At 44.1% G+C, this 20875-nt stretch overlaps 1 protein-coding gene across 2 annotated transcripts; it reads right to left on the minus strand.

Annotated features, from left to right (window-relative positions):
* Positions 1 to 245: 245 nt before the first annotated feature.
* LOC114586664 (SLAM family member 5-like) lies at positions 246 to 19864 on the minus strand. Of its 2 annotated transcripts, XM_077919975.1 has the most exons (8): positions 19601 to 19859; positions 18582 to 18618; positions 15743 to 16087; positions 14488 to 14787; positions 11493 to 11624; positions 10626 to 10717; positions 5784 to 5881; positions 246 to 3832 (listed from the first exon to the last, which is right to left on the minus strand). In XM_077919975.1, the coding sequence occupies exons 3-7, from the start codon at positions 15864 to 15866 to the stop codon at positions 5789 to 5791; spliced, it is 741 nt and encodes a 246-aa protein (XP_077776101.1). In that variant the 5' UTR covers positions 15867 to 16087; positions 18582 to 18618; positions 19601 to 19859; the 3' UTR covers positions 246 to 3832; positions 5784 to 5788. The 2 variants fall into 2 exon arrangements, with proteins under 2 accessions (XP_077776101.1, XP_028566188.2); XM_028710355.2 differs by lacking the exon at positions 18582 to 18618 and having other exon boundaries at positions 19601 to 19864.
* Positions 19865 to 20875: the final 1011 nt, after the last annotated feature.

Consider the following 20875-nt stretch of genomic DNA (forward strand, 5'->3'; position numbering starts at 1 on the left):
AATCAAGAAGAAGGTCATTTCAGTTTGTATTTAAAAGCGAATCTATCTAACTCACAGCCACCCTCCGGAATTTGCACTTATTTGAATCTGTGATGCAGTTCCCCATCCAAACATTATTTATTTTAAAAAGAGCATCTGTTAAGGGATAAGTGTGCACAAGAATGAATTTATTAGTGCAGATTAGCAGATTAGTTGCACTGCAGAAGGCATGCTGGGGAGACCACACATTACAAGGAACGCAGAAATAACTTTTGCTAGGTTTTAATAACAAAAACAAAAGCTCCTTTTACAATATATCAATAAGCATGACCCGTCCACCAGGGTAGTGAGAGAGCTAGGTGCTGCTCTTTATATACTATACCCAACAGCTTAATTAACATAACTTAACAGCACCTGCTATACTGCTTCACAGCTGTAAAACTAGGTCACGTTATTTGCTCTGGCCCTTAAAGGAATACACATCTTGTGGAACAATAATGAACCTTCGAATTTAAAGAGACCATTCAACACAGATAGCATACAATAATGTATTGTACCAGGGGGAATTTTGTATATTAGTCAAAATGTTTTTACTAGGAGAAAGTTTCACAAGGAGGTTTATAAAAATTGAAAACTGCTGCAGACCTGCAGGGAGCCGGATTTTCATTTTAAAAGAATGGGGAACAGAGAGAAGCAAAGCCGACAGATTAAACTCAACCAGTTTTCCTGGGCCAAAAGTACAGCATATTCCCCTTGTGTAATGCGCAGGATGAAAGTGGGTTTTGGGGCAGCAGCAAGCTTGACAGGTGGGCTCCCTGTGTCGGTTCTGCACCTGAGCAGCAGCCTCAATGCACAATATGGCCTCTCTTGCAGTCTTCTTCTGGAATCTGCAGTCACCTTGGCAGTTCTTTAAGACATTGAGCACTTCTGGGGGCAAAGACATCACTTTGCCATGACCCGGCTGCTTCAAAACCCACCTGAGGACCAGAACACGTCCCAGGCAGGAGCACCTCTGCCTGCATGGCTAAATTCCTGCTTTCTGGACCAAACTCAGGAATTGCATACCTTCAGTCGCTTAGGGCCTCATCAAACCTACCGTATTTTTCGCTCTATAAGACGCACCAGACCACAAGGCGCACCTAATTTTTGGAGGAGGAAAACAAGAAAAAGAATATTCTGAATCTCAGAAGCCAGAAGAGCAAGAGGGATCGGTGCGCAGTGAAAGCAGCAATCCCTCTTGCTGTTCTGGCTTCTGGGATAGCTGCGCAGCCTGCATTCGCTCCATAAGACGCACACACATCCCCCCTTACTTTTTAGGAGGGAAGAAGTGAGTCTTATAGAGCAAAAAATACGGTAAATCTGCCCCTGTTCCTTTGAAGGGGTTAATCCTTGCCACACACACACACACACCCCGCATCTACAGATACTTACAGAGGTGGACCAATGGCATTAAGGCAGCTTTGCAAGAATAAATACATACATCACAGTCGCTTTGAAAAACGGGAACACAAACTATACTACAAAATACGGTCATGTAATGCCCAAGACAACAGCAAATCATAAACAAAAGTGAGAAATGGAACAATATGTTGCAGAAGTGGTCCCGTCCTTGTTTCCAACAAGTCCATTTCAGAGGCCCCCAACTCCAATTTTCATCTAGAATATTGTGTCACTGAACACACCCAGGCCCCTAAACCAGCCACTTTCCCTATCTACCTATCTATCTACCTATCTATCTACAGTCGTACCTTGAAAGTCGAACGGAATCTGTTCCAGAAGTCCGTTCGACTTCCAAAACGTTTGAAAACCAAATTGGGGCTTCTGATTGGCTGCAGGAAGCCACAGAAGCCGCGTTGGACATTCAGGTTCCAAAGAACGTCCTCAAACCGGAACAATCACTTCCAGGGTTGCAGCGTTTGGGAGCCAAAACGTCTGAGTTCCAGAGTGTTCGACAACCAAGGTACGACTGTGTCTGTCTGTCTGTCTGTCTGTCTGTCTGTCTATTCTGTGAACTTTGGTTCCCCCTAACCCAGCTGTGCCTCCATCTTTGGCGTGGTTACAACAGAAGCCACTCATTATGATGTCTGTGTATTAAAAATGGAGGAAAGGAGGAGAAACAGTAGCATGAAAAAGCAAACCCATGGTCCACAGTACTCCTGTCAGGAGTGCGTGCAGGAGCCAGGCCCTGTGACCGGGAGGGCTTCGCAGGACTGGGGCCTTCCTAAGTTTGTTCTGGAGAGGCAAGGCGCGGCTGCAAAGGTGAGGCTCTCTGCCACAGCAACACGTTTCCTGCCTTGCTGCGTTTGGCTTCTTGCTTCCTGATCCTCGGACCTCGGCTTCTTGACTCCTTGCTTCTCGACCCTCGGACCCTTGACTTTGTGACTCCTTGCTTCTTGCCCCTCGGACCCTTGACTTTGTGACTCCTTGCTTCTTGCCCCTTGGACCCTTGACTTTGTGACTCCTTGCTTCTTGCCCCTTGGACCCTTGACTTTGTGACTCCTTGCTTCTTGCCCCTTGGACCCTTGACTTTGTGACTCCTTGCTTCTTGACCCTCGGACCCTGGCTTCTGGACTCTCAGTCTTGCCCCCACTCTTGCCCCTGGTCCCGACGTCCTCAGCTGCGACTTTGATTGCCCGTAGACCGGACTGTGACACCTCCTGACAAGGCCAAAGTCGATAGCTGTTCGAAAGAAGAGATTTTTTCTTTTCTTTTGCAAAAACAGAGAATCGGAAGGTAAAGCAGCTATTAGCAGGGCTCTTCTCAAAAGTTTCCTCCTCTTGCAATCAAAGAGGCTTCCATTTTTCTCAGAGCTCTTCAGAAGTTCTATAGAAATTTGGTGGCTTTGAGGGTTTGGGGCTGATCTTATCACTGCCAGGTGACTGAGGGCTTTTTCTGAGTAAAAGTTTCCCTGGAACTTCAGAGGCCCCCAAGCTGTCAGCACTTCCGGACCTCAGACACGCCTTGCGATGCCTTGATCTGCAAAAGTACCACGAGAATGGTGGCTTTGCTATGTGTGGGACTATTCATGAGGCTCTGTCACCATGGGCAAATCTGCTTGGTTTTTGTTGTTGTCTCCCCCAGTAAAACGCCTCTGTGAATTGAACTTCTGTTGCAGAAACTGTTTCCCCTAGACTGACCCTCTCTGGCAGAGGAAGTAGGAACAATTCTCTTTCGTTCTTAGCGAAGTACATTTCTAATTATAAATCATATGCTGTGATAGAAGGTCTGATAATGTATTGGCAATAAAATAAAAAAGGGAAACAGAAAAGGGAAGTTACTTTTAAAAAGGGGGGGGGGGGAAGCATTGACCTGTTCTCAAAAGGGAATCGGAATTAGATAGATATAATTTATCCCCGCATCTTCCCTTGAAATCTCCAGTACTAACATAATGAGTGTGCATAATGTCAAAATGGAACTCTAAGTGGTTTATAAGCTCCATATGGTGCCTGCATGTCTGCCTTTCTGACAATTCACTAATGGTTCATTTTTTTCCTCTTTTTTTTTTTTGCGGTGGGGACCAGAAATTGCCTTCGCACAGACTTCCTCTTGGCCCAGCACACCTAGTGCGCTGTTTTAAAAATAAATAAGCAAGTAATTCTGAATTTCTGCAAATACGTATTTGATTCAAGACTGCAAACTGACCAAATTTAAAACAGAGTAAGATGATTTGATTGGGGCTGGATTATACAGATGGTGGAAAAAGTAAACAAGGAAGCTATTTAACCAATTGCATTCATGTACTTGGCAGGAAGTGGAATGTATGCAGCAGCGATTCCTGAGATTTCCAGCAGCCCAGGCTTCCGTGGTAATGGAAAGATGCCTTGAAAATTTGGAATTCCCCGTTTCATCAGACCTGCAGGGAAAAGGGAAACAGAAAGAAATGTACAATCTATGGGTTTTGTGTTTTTTTAATTGCAGGGGGCACCAATTTCAAGAAACTGCCACTCCCTTTTCCAGTCCGAACTGGACTGACTTGGTGGAAATAACCCAAGCTTGTTTCTTAAGCCAGTCTGAACTTAGAAAGCACCCACCATCTCCCACCCAGCCAATATCCTTTTCCTCTAAAGCTCCTCTGCCCAGGGGCAGAGGAAGGGGTGTGCGGTGGGGGTGGTACGCCCCAGGTGCTTCACTGAGGGGGGGTGACTTTTGGCACGCCTCCCACCCGTGACTCCCAAGCCTACCCCGAGCCATTGGGGGAAAGGGGGGAGCTGTGCCCCTTTGCCAGCTGTATCCCTCCTTTCCCCCTTTGTTTGACAGCTGGGGGAGGTTTGGGAGTCGTGGGCAAGCGGCGCGTCGAATGTCCACCATTGGCGGTTCGCTGCTCCCCGGCTGCAGGGTGCGTGCGCTGCTCCGCGCACCCGAGCTGCTATGTTCCGCCGCTGCCTTTGCTTTTATGAGGTCTTCATTTGGTTCAACCTTTCCCAACCCCAGTGTAAGTCAAGACCCAGATAAAACACCTTAAGAGAGACCATCATCTCAGAAGCAGGCAGCTCGCTTTGCACCCCTCAGGTTTGTAGCACTTCTTTTCTGAGGAAGATCGTCTGGGAAGTTGCCTGTGCCCTTTGCATTGAATTTTGCACAACAGCTGGCTGTCACCCTTTGCAGTTCTGCTGTGGTTGACCACACACACACACACACACACGGTAATTTGTAATTTGTTTTGTGGAGTGTTTGTTCTTGGCTTCGTGCAAGAGCAACAGAACATTTTGTCCTGGTGACCCGTTCGGTCCCCTTTTTAAAGCACACTTTTTTTCTCCTGGCTTTGGTCAGAGAGACTGTCCTTTTTTTATATGTCAAAGAGCGGTTCTCGCTCTTGAATTTGACAGCGACTCATTCATTCTTTCACAAATGTGGAGGAGCTAAAAGGAAGTGGGAGGTGGGACAGAGAGTGATATCTGATCGGTTAAGTGAAAGCGAGCTTAAAAGTCAAAACTGAAGATGCTTGGAGTATTTTCATCTTTGCTCATCAAGGTTGGAAAAATGTGTGTTTTGCTGAGAGATGTATGGTTTCGGGGTTGTTGTGTATTTATTATTATTTTTTAATTAAGTACAAATTAGAAAACATACATATTCACAACAAAAGAAAATACAAAAGAAAAAGAAAATACATCTAACCAAGGAAAAAGAATTAAATAATATTTTGTCTCTTTTCATATTTACAGTTATTTATAACTCTATAAAATGCTATTCACAATAAAGCAGTGAAAGGAAAGATATCAGAAAAAGGAAAAAAAGAACAAAGAAAGAATAAAAAAGAAAAAGAAAAAGATCATAAGTGAAAAGTTTTTTAAAAGTAGTTAAGTACTCACAATACATAGCCATTTCCCATCTATATTTATATTATATTTTATATATTTATTTTATATTATATATTTATATTTATATTCAATTGTATAATTTCATCTTGTCCTTATCTACCTTAAATAAATTGTTGTGTATTGTAGCCCATAAATTCAGAAGCTGCAGAAGCCCCACCAGACGTTCGGGTTCCAAAAAATGTTTGCAAACTTGAACACTCACATCCGGGTTTGCGGCATTCGGGAGCCAAAACGTCTGAGTACCAAGACATTCAGGATCCAATGTACGACTGTATAGGATTGCTTTCAGATGGCTGGGGGGTCGGATAACTCCATACCCTCCAACATTTCTCCAGTGAAAACAGAGATGTCCTAAGGGAAAGCAGGGCATTCCGGGATCAAATCAGAAACCAGGGCTGCTTCTCTAAATCATGGACATCCCTGGAAAATAGGGACACTTAGAGGGTCTGGTACATGAATTCCTCCTGTTCCGAATTGCAGCCTCACCTTGCTCACGTGACCTGTTCAGAATGACGTGCGGGTGGTTGGAGCTCCGCATACACTGTTGTAAATGATGTTGGGGTATCTTGGAGACAAGTCTGTTCCTGAAAGAGGAAAACAAAATGATATCCTTTACAGACCGTGCGCTAAAACCATCCGAACTCCTGCACTTGGATGATGCACGGTGAATGGCCGAGATTAGCCGAGCTGCGTATGTGATTCTCTTATATCATTTATGGTGGCCTTTGGGAGCCACTGTGAATGGAGGCGTGGGGACTACGCAAGACTTTGGATCTTGCAAACGCTGCTCATCTTTCCCAAAATCTTGCAGGAGATTTTGAGGAGTGGACCTGGGACCTTATTTCAGGTAACGTGCGGGCTCTGCCATTCAGGTAAAGGAAAGGTAAAGGGACCTCTGAACATTAGGTCCAGTCGTGACCGACTCTGGGGTTGCAGCGCTCATCTCGCTTTATTGGCCAAGGGAGCCGGCGTACAGCTTCCGGGTCATGTGGCCAGCAGGACTAAGCCGCTTCTGGCGAACCAGAGAAGTGCACAGAAACGCCGTTTACCTTCCTGCTGGAGCGATACCTATTTATCTACTTGCACTTTTGACATGCTTTTGAACTGCAAGGTTGGCAGGAGCAGGGATTGAGCAACGGGAGCTCACCCCGTCACGGGGATTTGAACCGCCGGCCTTCTGATCGGCAAATCCTAGGCTCTGTGGTTTAACCCACAGCGCCACCCGCGTCCCATTCAGGTATGTCCCCTGAAAACACGGCTGCAGTCGTCTCAGATGCTCTAAACCAAGAAAGGACAGGCAGAAAATTCTAGGCGAGGTGGAGCACAAAAAGAAAAGAGGCGTACGAAAGCAAGGATGAACAGATGATGGACAGGAAGAAAACTGGCTTGCTGATAGCAGCTTCCAGAGAGGGAGCAAGGGGTTTATATTGAGGAACCAAACAGGGGAAAGTGTTGAATCGGGGTTGGGCAACCTGTGCCCCTCTAGAAGTTGTTGAATGAAACCTCTCATCTTCCCTGACCACTGGTCTCGGGTGACAGGAGCTGAAGTCCAGCAACACCTGGGGGGACCAGAGGTTTAAGGAATAAAGTAGGGATGGGGAACTGGTGACCTTCCAGATGTTGTTGGACAGCTCCCAGTAGCATTTGGACACCCACAGATGTTCCCCATTCATGCTTCACTGCCTAGATCAGGGATGGGGTCCTAGTGTCCCGTCCCCCCAGGCAGTGCTGAGATCAAACTCCCAGGAGCCTCAGCTGCTGGCACGGCCAATGGTCAGGTGTCAGGCTTCAGGGAACCCGACCCCCCTCCCTCACGGCAGGCTGCTGGGAGTTGGAGCCACAAGTGAGAGCTGAGTGCAGGATATATGAAGTATCCCCCACCAGAAGTACTACCTCTCCCCTAATACCCTCAGGTTGCATATATGTGTAAATAAAATCATGCATCCCAAAGACTGCACAGTCTCCATTCACCTTCATTTGCAAGGAAACTGAACCCCTGAAATCTCCCCCACCTGTTTGGAGACTGGGATGCATGCAACATCTTCAAGACTCACCCTACCAGTAATCTACCCACATGTTTTCTCATCCTAGTGTTTATAGTACATGAATTAAAAAATGGGTTGTATCCAATGTTAGTTCTACTCAAAGTAGACCCACTGAAATTAAAAGGTGTGATGCAACCCAGTGAGTGCTGCTCGGTGTTTGCCTAACAATGGATTTATATCTAGCAGCTGCTAAGGGGTCATTTCCAAGATATGTTCAGGCGCTATTAGGGCACTGTACAAATATCATTTTCCCTGCACAAACATGGTTGCCTAGAGGAAGTTGAATGTTTCCCATCTGTCTATCGATTTGCATCATAAATAAGCAAAGTGTGTTCCATAAGGTGGAATTTACCGACTTAGAAATAACAAGCTGTTATCTCGTTACTTCCTCGTTACTTTATTTTCATAACAACGAATATATTTCCCCTGTTTCTTTTGCAGAAGCACCAAACAACCTCAATGCCCCTAAATGGAAAGCTTTGCAGGATTTGCAGCTTTCACTTTTGTATAAATAGATGTGCAGTTTAGCATTAGCTGAAAAAATATTCACTATTGCTTTTGTCCGAACCCTGTCAAGGGGCTAGGGCCACGCAAGAGCCCCTGGTTGCATTTGGGGAAGGCTGAGGGCAGGCTCCCTGCTCTGTCGCTACCCTCAAATTTATTCCCCCTTTCTGACTTGCAAAATGTCAGCCTGTCCCCCACTGGGGGGGGGGGCAGATAGTCGCAACCAATGCCTAAGCAACCACTCCCATTTTTTGTATTTTAATAAAGTTGTGGCCAAAATTATGCCAAAAAACCTTAAACAAAAATTCTGTGTGGTGTGTGAATCATTTGGGGTGGCCTGGGGACCTCGACATGCAAAAGTTAACCTAAGCTGACAGGACACTCTCAGCATCTTGTTAGCCGCCCTGAGCCCGGCCTTGGCTGGGGAGGGCGGGGTATAAATAAAAATTATTATTATTATTATTACAGGTGCTTGGGTTAACGTGTTTGTTCAGGAAGGAAGCAGTCTTCTATTCCAAGAAACTGGATTTCCTCTGGGTTTCCTCTGAGCTCCCCAAACAACGTTTGGGGAGCTGGGTAAGTGCCGTGGCTATTTGTTTTATGCAATACAGTAAATTTGTGGAAACTTCCTCTGAATAGCATTGTTTTCGAGGCAGCCTTCACTTCCAAAACAGAAACAAACATGCAAATTACAAACGAAGGAAGAGAGAAAAGACAACAACTATAAACAGAAACATTTATTCTAAGCAACTGTAGAACAAGAACAGACTGAAAGAGCCAGCTGATTCCTGTCCTGTGATTCAACAAAATGGGAAAACAAAACTGTATTTTCGTTTGGCAACCTGCGTTCATGTGGACAGACTGCAGGTGCAGAGAGCTAGAGAACGAGTAGGTTTTCAGTACTGAGACAGCTTGAATCCTCAGCTACCACTTGCAACGCTTGGGACGCAGGTGGCGCTGTGGGTTAAACCACAGAGCCTAGGACTTGCTGATCAGAAGGTAGGCGGTTCAAATCCCCGCGACAAGGTGAGCTCCCGTTGCTCGGTCCCAGCTCCTGCCAACCCTCCTGCCAACCTAGCAGTTTGAAAGCACGGCAAAGTGCAAGTAGATAAATAGGTACCACTCCGGCGGGAAGGTAAACGGCATTTCGGTGCGCTGCTCTGGTTCGCCAAAAGCAGCTTAGTCCTGCTGGCCACATGACCCGGAAGCTGTACGCCGGCTCCCTCGGCCAATAAAGCGAGATGAGCGCCACAACCCCAGAGTCGGCCACGACTGGACTTAATGGTCAGGGGTCCCTTTACCTTCTGCAACCTCAGAACAGGGGTATTAAAACAAGCATCTCTCCTGATGACCAGTGTACAGAACAGGTTGAAATGGAGTGGGGAGGCAGGGGTGTGAGGCAAAGGGATGTGGTTCAGATCTCTGGACCTCTTGAAAGAGGAGCAGCTGCCAGAACACCCACACAGCAGAAATGACATTTGCCATCTCTTCCGGCTTTGCATTTGCTGCTGCTATCTTTGCAAGCCACCCTAGAGTGGCTGGGAAAACTCAGCCAGATGGGAGGAGTATAAATACGGTAAATTATTATTCTTATTGGAGGAGAGCTGATGAACTGCTTGTGGGGGAGGACTCAGCTGGGGCAGGAGGGGAGTGCAGAGTGTAGAATGGCTTGCTGAACACAAGCCTAGTTGGTAAGGAGATTTACACGTACATAATTTTGCCACTTCAAGTGTGACTTCACTGGTGGAGCCTGGCGAAATGAGGGAGAAGTGTAAAAGTTACCAGGGACTAGGACTTTCCCAGGTGTCAAAAAAGATTATTTATGTATGCCACCACTATGGCCCGTGTTTCGTTAGCCCCCAGATGGAAAACGAGCGAGGTCCCAACTAAAGAAGAGTGGCAGCATAAACTGATGGAATATGCGCAGCTTGTGGAACTAAAATATAGTATAACAGAACAAGAAGAACACACGTTTAAAGAAGGTTGGAAAATGTTTATTGAATATATGGGGGGGGGGGACTTGAGAATGTTGGCAGCGTTAAGATAAATCCAACAGTGTAAACAAGTTTTGATGGATGTAATAATGAAATACTGAGTGGTTTAGCTTATGTAAAATATGCAGGGATTTACGATATGCAAAATGAACCATGGAAAAAGAAGAATGGAAGTCACTGACATTTTAAGGTTGTTTGAATGAATATTCTAAAGTGTGAAACAGAAAATTTAATAAAAATTAAAAATAGATATATAGATAGGTAGATATCTATATTTATATATTTCAATATCTCGATATCGATACTGATATATCAATATATAGCTATGTATATATAGTTACCAGGGACTCAGCTACATTGGTAAAAAAAAGGTTTTTAAATGCATTATAACACTGACACCAGATGGCGCTGTAGAGTTCCATCTTTAGGCAACGTGATTTCCCCTTATGAGGCTTACAACACATTTTCCTGGAAAGTTTTTTTTTATGTGTGTAGATCCAGCCCAGATCTGCCCCAAACATTAATTAAAATGGGTGCCTTATATAAGGAGTGAACACCCTATAATATGAACAGTACAGTAATACATGCTCAAGTGTTTTAATGCAGAGCAGATACATGGAAGTGGAGTGTAAATATTTCCCTTCCAATAGTGAAGATGGTAAGGGCTTAAAGGGGGTCTTACGAACCAGGTCATATCACCACCACCACTGGGATTGCCACGATCATCTCCATCACCACCGCAATTTCCATCAACCCCACCATTCTGTTCTGCAAGAAGTTCTCACCTGGTCATCATCGCCTTCTGGGGGGCTCCTCTTTGCAACCTCTGAGTACTGAAGCTCAGGAAGTGGCTCCTCTGTTGGCATCATGGAGGTAGCTGCAGAGGAGAACGTAAGACATTTACTCTATCGGGTAACCCACACCTGCCTAGCAGGTTCAGGTAGGCAGCCGTGTTGGTCTGACGCAGTCAAAAGAAATTAATTTTTTTTTAAAAAAATCCAGTAGCACCTTAGGGACCAACCAAGTTTGTTCTGGTTATAAGCTTTCGTGTGCATGCACACTTCTTCAGATACACTGAAACAGAAGTCACCAGACCCTGATATATAGTGGGAGGGTGGGGTGGGGTTTTTCTCAGGAGGGTAGTAGGAGATGGGCGATTGACCCAATGGGTATGGTAAACCTGTTGAAGACTGTTAACAACTGCAATTAGTCCTATAAGAAAAAGCAAGGGATAGTATGCAGATGTCCAAAAATAGCTTTAGCATATGTTATGTAACGTCTCATTACATATGCTAAATATGTCTCATTACATATGCTAATTACATACACTGCATTTCCGTGCACTGCTCTGGTTCGCCCGAAGCGGCTTAGTCATGCTGGCCACATGACCCGGAAGCTCTACGCCAGCTCCCTCGGCCAAAAAAGCGAGATGAGCGCCGCAACCCCAGAATTGGCCATGACTGGACCTAATGGTCAGGGGTCCCTTTACCTTTACCTAAGGGTACAGAACTATGTATAGGAACCCTAAACCCCCACTGAAAGGGACCCAAGTTTCACAGAGATAAGCTGTGGGGGGCAGGATGGTCACCCCAACAGATTCTTCGGTCGGTTCCCTCAAGACTTTCCTTCTGCTCTTACGAAAAGCTTCCTACCTCTGTTGGGTGGCATCTTCCTTCTTTTCTTCCAGGTCTTTAGCCCCAATCCAGCCAAGAGGAGCAAAATGACGAAGAAAATGATGAGAAACGTCCAGCTCCAGCTCCAATGCAGTCTGGCTTGATCGCCACCTGTAAAGATTGGATAAGTAATAGTTTTTTCGTGCAAGATATTGGAAGACCTCTAAAATGTTGGGCAATACGTGCTCTGAAGGGCGAACCCACAGCTCACTGGTGGGTTGCATAGACCATAGCTGTCAACGTTTTCCTTTTTTTAAGGGAAATTCCCTTATTCTCAATAGGATTCCTTGCAAGAAAAGGGAAAAGTTGACAGCTATGGCATGGACAAGGGTATCGGCTAGAGCTGTGCACAAACAGCTTCTTGAAAGCCTCCACTTATCTGATGGGATCAGAGCTTTCACTTCGCAGCAATCCCTCTTGCTGTTCTGGCTTCTGAGATTCAGAATATTTTTTTTTCTTGTTTTCCTCCTCCAAAAACTAGGTGTGTCTTGTGGTCTGGTGCGTCTTATAGAGCGAAAAATATGGTATGCGTATCTAGGGAGACTTTCAGATAACCAGTGTTATAAATGTGCTTTAAAATATAATGCCGTTATCTGGATGATAAGAGCCACATAAATTATGGCGCAGACAAAGAGGCCTGTGTTTACGACTTCTGTTATAGCTTTTGAAGCTTGTGAAAGCTTTCGGATGATAAAAGGCAGCTGGAGAGGGGAATCTTTTCCCACAAGTTTCTTTGTTAAAATATGTCCAAGGCTTAAACGGAGAGATACTGGACCACCTGTCCATATTTTTGGGTGGGGAAATGTTGTAAGGTAAAAAGAAAGAAAGGAAGGAAGGAAGGAAGGAAGGAAGGAAGGAAGGAAGGAAGGAAGGGCTGGATAGTGCTGGAGTTCTTTGTTAAAGTTGCCAGATAATTCTAAATCACCAGAGCATGTACTATTTAACATGCAATTTTAGTAAGAATGATTATTTTCAAATTACAGTCGTACCTTGGAAGTCGAACAGAATCTGTTCTGGAAGTCCGTTCAACTTCCAAAACTTTTGGAAACCAAAGTGCAGCTTCTGATTGGCTGCAGGAAGCTCCTGCAGCCAATTGAAAACTGCGGAAGTACCATCAGATGTTCAGGTTCCAAAAATCGTTTGAAAACAGGAACACTCACTTCCGGGTTTCGAATGGTTCGGGAGCTGATTGGTTAAGGAGCCAAGGTGTTTGAGATTCAAGGTGCTACTGTACTGATTTCAATTCTATCTCAAAAGTTTATATAACGTGCTTTTGAGGGCTGCTTTTAAAAGTATGTTTTAATGAATATTCTAGATTCCTTTGTAAACCACTAGTATAAAGAGAGAGAGAAGAAACGGATAAGACAACGCCCTGAATTTCACCCATTTGCTTCTGGCAGGAATCGTGCAATCGTCCCCAGCCCCCCTCGGCTAGTTACGAGGACTGATTCCTAAGTTTGCTCATGAATCTGTCTAGATTTCCATTTGAAAAAAATAAAATCTTTCCAATGTATAACCTGCTGTTGGAATGGAATACTCAGGATGAAATGGTGAAATCTGCTATGATCAAATGGGCACAAGATGTTGGACATAACATTATGATGGCTGACTGGGGAAAGTTATGGACCACTGGTATGAAATTCACGGCATGTAATGCCTTAAGAGAGCATATTATGAAAATGATATACAGGTGGTACATGACACCAGTCAAGCTTGCAAAAATCTATCATTTGCCCGATAACAAGTGTTGGAAATGTAAAGAAAATGAAGGTACATTCTTTCATCTTTGGTGGACGTGCCCAAGGATTAAGGCTTTCTGGGAGATGATATATAATGAAATGAAAAAGGTATTTAAATATACCTTTCTGAAGAAACCAGAGGCCTTTCTCCTGGGCATTGTCGGCCAAATGGTGCCAAAGAAGGACAGAACTTTCTTTATGTATGCTACAACAGCAGCAAGAATACTTATTGCAAAGTACTGGAAGACACAAGAACTACCCACCTTGGAAGAATGGACTATATGGAATTGGTGGAGATGACTGGCAGAATCCGAGACAGGGAGAAGAGTTGGTGGAAGAAGATTGGAAGAAATTTAAAGACTATTTACAGAAATATTGCAAAATTAATGAATGTTAGAATGATGTTGGATTGAAGTTAATAGGTTTCAGTAGAAATGGCATTAAGAATTAAGTAAGAAATAGATTGACTATGGGTTAAGATGTAAAATTTAAAGTTAAATTGTGTTAAGATGAATTATGGAGTTAATTTTGAGAAATAGGGAAAGGACTTGCTGAAACAATTAATTGAAATTGAATACAAAAAGGGAGGTGTGAGGAAGTTAAGGAAACAAGCAAATGAAAGATAAGGATATGGAACTAGGGTTTCCCCCCCTTTTTCTTTCTGAATGTTTTTGTTTTTGAAAATGGTTTTTCTTTTTTCTTTTTTTCTTTATTGGAATTTTTTTATTGTTTGTATCTCTCTTTTTTGTATTTGTGAAACTTGAATAAATATCTTATAAAAAAAGAAGAAAAAAGAAGAAGAAAAAAATAAAATCTTTCCATTTCATTGACCCCATGATAAGGCTCATTTTGAAATTAACATGGAAGCGAAGTGTTGGGTGTTCAGCAGTCCAATCAACTACCCAGCTAATGCATAATGAGAAAGGGGAGGAGGGCAAATAACTGTTCAGCTTTCACTGTGTTTTATGCGCTTTTAAAGGTTAAATTAATGATTTTTTAATTACCGTATTTTTTGCTCTATAAGACTCACTTTTCCCCTCCTAAAAAGTAAGGGGAAATGTGTGTGCGATTGCTGCGATCCCTCTTGCTGTTCTGGCTTCTGGGATTCAGATTTTTTTCCTCTTGTTTTCCTACTCCAAAAACTAGGTGTGTCTTGTGGTTTGCTGCGTCTTATAGAGCGAAAAATACGGTAAGTGGTTTCTGCAGTATTCTAAATAAAATAGAGAGTTGCTCACCTTCAGTTTGGCAGATGGGCAGGAAGTTGGAGGAGATGCTTTTCTGATCTGCTGGATTGGTGACCAGGCAGGTGATGTTGGGCTCTGAGGAGTTGAGCTTCCAGAACAAGTGGAGATTGTTGCCATTGCCAGAGAGGTGATATGACTTTGAACCATCTTCTGTGTCCCTGAAGGCATCTCCTCCTTTCCAGGAGATGTTGAATTCTCCCTTTCCAGGCACCTGACACTGCAGGGTCACATTGCAGCCATCTGGGCTCTTGGAGACAACTTGGGAGAGGATTTTTGGTTCTGGGACTGGTTCTGTGGAATAACATATGAAAGGCTCATACGTTTCCCAGCATAATTCAAAGTGTTGGTGCTGAACTTTAAAGCCCTAAATGGCCTCAGCACAATATACCTGAAGGAACATCTCCACCCCCATTATTAAGCCCGGACACTGAGGTCCAGCTCCGAGGGCCTGCTGGCATTTCCCTCCCTGTGAGAAGTGAGGTTACAGGGAACCAGGCAGAGGGCCTTCTCGGTAGTGGCGCCCGCCCTGTGGAACAGCCTCTTTCCTTGACAGATGTCATGGAAATAAACAACTATCTGTCTTTTAGAAGACATCTGAAGGCAGCCCTGTTTAGGTAAAGGTAAAGGTACCCCTGCCCGTACGGTCCAGTCTTGACAGACTCTAGGGTTGTGCGCCCATCTCACTCTATAGGCCGGGGGCCAGCGCTGTCCGGAGACACTTCCGGGTCACGTGGCCAGCGTGACATCGCTGATCTGGCGAGCCAGAGCCGCACACGGAAACGCCATTTACCTTCCCGCCAGTAAGCGGTCCCTATTTATCTACTTGCACCCGGGGGTGCTTTCGAACTGCTAGGTTGGCAGGCGCTGGGACCGAGCAACGGGAGCGCACCCCGCTGCGGGGATTCGAACCACCGACCTTTCGATCGGCAAGCCCTAGGCGCTGAGGCTTTTACCCACAGCGCCACCCGCGTCCCTGTTTAGGGAAGATTTAATGTTTGATCTTGCATTGTGGTTTTAATATTCTGTTGGGAGCTGCTCAGAGTGGCTGGGGAAACCCAGCCAGATGGGCAGGGTATAAATAATAAATTTTTTATTAATACTAATACTAATACTAATACTAATACTAATACTAATACTAATAATAATAATAATAATAATTATTATTATCTGTGCCCACCAAAGGCTGGCTCCTTTTCCAGGCTCTATTCCAAAATAAATAGACACTGATGAATAAATAAGTACTTACCATACACAGAGAGGTGGAAGGCGTAATCTTCATACTGTGTCGAAATAAACCTCACTTTAATGGAATATATGCCACTGTCATCCATTTCCAAGTCTTTGATCCTCAGGGTGGTCTCATTGGCCATCTCCAATCTTGGCCCAAACCTGCCCCCTGGATTGAGCCTCTCCAGTTTTCCATCCCTCAATTCAGCCAGTTGAAATTTGAAACCATTTCCTCCCTGGAAATCCCACTCAATTGTTTTCAGTGTTTCCGTGGGGGGGATATTTACAGGGAACAACACACAGCCTCCCAGGACCCCATTCAACTTCTCCTTGTGGGGATTCTGTACTTTGATATTTGCAGTACCTTAAAAAGTTCAGGAAGATGGAAAAGAAGGAAGGAAAAGGGAGAAACAAAGTCAAAGAAAGGGACAATGGTTGGAAGAGTCTCTCAGAATCACAGATTTAAAGCTTTACCAAATGTGTGGATTTATTCGTTATTTTTACCTAACAAAATGTATAAACCACTTGATTTTAAATGGAAAAAACACTTTAAAAAATAACAAAGTTAAAAACAGGTATTTTAAAAAGTCAAGATATAATTAAAACAAATGCAAGCTGGGGCTTCCGGTTCCACTCTGCCTTAATGGAGGAAGACCCCACAGCAGCGGGAGATTGCTGGTTAAGGAAAAACAAGGATGATTGGGGGTAATTATCCTTGCAAGTTTCCCCCAGGGACAGGGAGGAACGGGCTTCCCTCGCAGTTCGTTTCGGTACCTGGCTCTCATTCCGGAACGGATTGTGGGAGGCAGGGAGGCGCGGTGTACAATAGCACTTCGTTTGCCGAAAACCCTCCTATGCCACCATTAAGAAGCAGAGGTACTCCTGTTAATTGGGGCTTAATTTGGACTAAAGTACAGACACATGCTAGAAAAGATGAGATCAAAAACTGTGGAACAAAACCAACTGCAAGGTCTTTAAGCTTTGAACTTGAGAGAAGACTTCATTCGGTGCAAAAGACGTGTGTGGGGAAGGGAGCCTATGGTTTCTTTATATAAAATTTTCTGCTCTACATTTATGATTCGGCAACCCGCCTCTGAATGTTAGTTCAAATTATATTTGTACCATTGAGGATGGAAGAAATTGGATTATAGATATGGAATATAACATTAAACGGAACTGCGTGTGTAAAAAAAAGGAAAAAGGGAGGGAAACTCTATTTTGCAAAAGAATTACGATGAAAAACTAGAGCTGACTCTTCCGCATCCTTTATTGTTTATGAAATGAACTGAATAACGCTAAGAGGACTTGGAATTAAATTTAATTGGCAGTATAATTGCTCATTTATCTTCATGGGGTCTGTGTGGAGAGGGTAACAACGTTCAGATTTTTGGGCATTGAATTACAAGAGGATCTGTCCTGGAGTGTCAACACAAGGGGGCTTGTGAAGAAGGCGCAGCAGAGACTGTACTTTTTGAGAATTCTAAGGAAAAACCATCTTCCGCAGAAACTGCTGCTTGCCTTCTATCACTGTGCCATTGAGAGCGTGCTCACTTATGGCTTATGTGTGTGGTACGGAAGCTGTACTACCCAGGACAGGATGGGGTTGTGCAGAGTTGTTAAGGCAGCAGAGAGCATTGTTGGCTGCCCACTCTCCACCTTAGAGCAGATTTATGCCACAAGGTGCCATAGGAAGGCACTGGACATAGTAAAAGATCCATCGCATCCTGGTCACTGTCTCTTCGAGCTCCTGCCGTCGGGACGGAGATACAGGACGATGAAGACAAGAACAAGCCGTCTTAAGAACAGCTTCTTCTCCAGAGCGATCTCGGCCCTGAATGGGAAGCCTGGACTTTGAAAGTCATCTAATCTTCCTTGCTGTACTATACTGTATTGTTTTAATTAGTGTTTTTATGGAGCAGTCAAGTAATTTCGTTGTCCCCGAGAGGGGGTAATGACAATAAAGATAGAGGACAGGAAGAAACACAGAGGACAGAATAATTGCCACACACAGAAAGAGCAAGGATATAGTTTGCGTTCCTCACTTGTAATTTTATAAATCATTTAATGTGTCAACATGAATAGAAGTTATTTATACTGCAGTTGTTGTATAAGGGATTATTATTATGACCAGAATGTAATGGAAATTGATGATTTTGGAATGCAGAAATAAAGCAAATAATCAAGCCATCAATTCTAGCACGTGGGGGGCCACCTTATCTAAATTATATAATTTGGTATTTGAATGATTGGTATTAATAATTGTATTATAAATTTGTATTGCACTTTATTGAGGCTATTACTGGATTGTTATTGAAAACTAATAAAAATTATTAGCAAAAAACCCAACAAAGACAAGCTAACAACAGTTTGAAAAAGATTGCGGGAGTGTAGTATTTCATGAAATTGAGAATATAAGAAGGTGAGAAGTAAAGTGTTGATCGGTCATCTTTAAGGGAAGACAAAGTGAAGAACTATCTGTTTTTGGAGGACTTAGAAGGAGCTACACCAGAATATTGGTATATTAAAAGATTGAGGAGACAGCGTCAGTTGAAAGGTTGATCAATAAATTGAAATTGGCTGGGAGGGCTAAACAGAGGGTACATTTTTGATCAGAATAGTTTGATTCTGCAATTTATATGAATAGGAGAGTGAGTGATGTAATGTCACCATCTCAGCCTGCGACTTTAATTGATTAAACTCATTATAGTTTAATTAATTACTTGATTGCAATATATTGCCCACCCTTCACTCTAAGGCCCCAGGGTGACTGACAATGATTAAAACACATTAACATTAAAACATAATATTGCACAATATATTTTGTGATTTCTGCTTGCCTATTAATTTCAGGAACTGACCTTTACACAAGCTTTAAGTTATGCTCTTTGTACGTTTCTGTGGATAAAAAAAGATAAAAAAATAAAAAGGTTTCTGAATCCTGGGAGCCCCGCCCTCGATTAAAACACATGCCAAATTCTGTATGTCTGGGTAAGGTTGCCTGGATGGAGAGGTTTTAAGCATTAAGGACACCTGTCTGATGCAAAATAGCAGGGAGTTCCAAAGTCTAGGTTCTTCCACATTAAAATTTTGATTTCTTGCAGGTGTGAAATGAATATTATGTGGCACTGGTAAGTAGTACCAATTCAAGAGCCTGTATGGCGCAAGGTGATCCTTCACATAAACTGGTCTCAAGCTATTGAGGGCTTTAGGTACCAGTAGTAATGCCTTAAATTTAGCCCCATAACAGAGCATAAGCCAATGCAGATCTCTGAGGAGAGGAGTTAAATGTGGACAGGGTCTCACTCATACCAGAATTATACACTAACTGCAGCTTTTAATTCAAGCCCAAAAGGAGACCCACTCAGAGTGCATTGGATATCATCATTCAATTCTGAAAGGTGCTTTGTCAGACTGCAGAAGCATCATTGCAAACTGCCTTTTTGAACACAAAGCAGCCAGATATTCCAGGACTGAGTCTTTGAAGGATCGCTTGCGAGACCAGCTTCCCTCAGCTAAAACTGAAATGAAATTTCCGGCAAAGAAGAATCCCTCCATTTTGAGAGGAAGAAAACCGAGGCATCTCACTCTGTTCCAACCCTAAAATGCTCTTACTTGAGAAGGAAGCAGGACTGTTTCAAACGATTTTATAGTCGGCGGCTTCTGCATCCATCCATTACAGAACAGCGGGTATCTTGGCTGCATCCTCTCTGTTGTTTGCGCTCTGCGCGTAATGTAGCTTAGTATTTTAGATGTTACCAAATAACAGAGCCATGAAGGGATTGTGAGGCCGCTTCGGCAGACAGGGAGGCCTTCTACACAAACGTCTTTTCCTGCAAAAACACGCGCATATCACCTTATCAAGCCTTGGAGGACTTACCAGAGGGAGAAGAAAGCAAAGACAGAGTCAGAAGAAAGAGCTCCAGGCTTCGTTTGCAGCCGTTCGCAGCCCCCTTTTGCCTGCTGCGTGGAGGACTCCTCTTCAAGACACACAGACATTGGTCGTTCATCGTAAATCCATTCAGAGGATGGGTCTGAAAGCTGTGTGAAGTGATGAGAGGTTGAGCATTTTTAGGAGGAGAAAAATTGAGAAGCTCATGTTCTCTGTGAGCCGAAAAGAGGAAGGTGGGGGCGTTTATGGAGAGGAGGGGTGTGGTTAAGAGCTGGCAGCCTATTGTTCGACCTCCAGCTGGTCTTAGCTCCTTCTTAGCAGAGTCTGCCAATGCACAGTATCATAGAATTGTAAGCACTGGGAGAGACCCCAACAGTCCAGCTCTAGTGCCCAAATGAGAGGTATTTCCCTTCAAGTCTCTTGGAGTTCCTGCCCTCCTGTTCCTCCACCAGAGATGGAGAAAAATGCATTCCCCTCAGACCCCATGACCCTCTCTGCATGTCACACTAATTCCCAGACCTGCTTTGTGTGTAGAGAAACTCCCTCGTTTGCAAAGGCCAAATTCACATTCATTCTCCAGCCTGTTTTGCCTCTCTTCTCGCCCATCACCGGCATGTGGTCCTCGGGTTGAACAAAGTTTCCTATCCCTGCCTTAAGCTGACCAGGCTTCTGCCGTCTTTCTCTGGCTCCACTTTCAAAACTTCCCTTCCCTCTCCAGGGCTGATGTAAAGCTTAATATTTCCAGCTGATCACCACCTTTAAGAACTCTGTGAAAAGTGTCCCTGGGCATGTGCAGAGGGCTTTCCCTTCCTCACCACTCAGGCGCTACTCTCGCCAGGCGTAATGCTGGGCAACTGGATCCCCAGGCAGAGTTTTGGACTTCAATTTATCTCAAGGCTGAAGATGGAGTATGATGCTCCTTCTACCAATGCTGTCTAAGAGGCACGGCTCATAGTCTGTCCTCTGGGAGAGAGAGCAGCCTTTGCAAAATGATGAAAAGCAGGCAGGGAGGAGACAGTGTAGCAGGGAGTTCTTGGCTGTCTCAGGCTCCATCCTCCAAGCACTGTCAGTATCCCTGGCAAACAAAGTGATGGAAAGCCCAGGGAGTCTCACTTTCCTGATGCAGAAACGAAGACTGCCCTCCCAGGCATACTTTCCCCTGGGAAGGAACCCTTGAGAGCAGAGGGACTTCCAGGGAAATAGCTAAAGCATCTGAGATACGTCTTCATTTGTCCCATACTTGCATGACTGCAAAAGATCAAG

Source organism: Podarcis muralis, chromosome 16 (genome assembly GCF_964188315.1).
Source record: "Podarcis muralis chromosome 16, rPodMur119.hap1.1, whole genome shotgun sequence".
Classification (NCBI taxonomy): domain Eukaryota; kingdom Metazoa; phylum Chordata; class Lepidosauria; order Squamata; family Lacertidae; genus Podarcis; species Podarcis muralis.

Bases quoted from the DNA above. Each gene is read 5' to 3' on its own strand.
- LOC114586664 (XM_028710355.2), bottom strand. From the start codon at position 19,730: ATGAACGACCAATGTCTGTGTGTCTTGAAGAGGAGTCCTCCACGCAGC. The intron at 11,625-14,487 runs GTGAGCAACTCT...CAATCTTTACAG, and splicing joins GCCCATCTGCCAAACTGAAG to GTGGCGATCAAGCCAGACTG. The intron at 10,718-11,492 runs GTAGGAAGCTTT...TCTCCTCTGCAG, and splicing joins GAAGATGCCACCCAACAGAG to CTACCTCCATGATGCCAACA.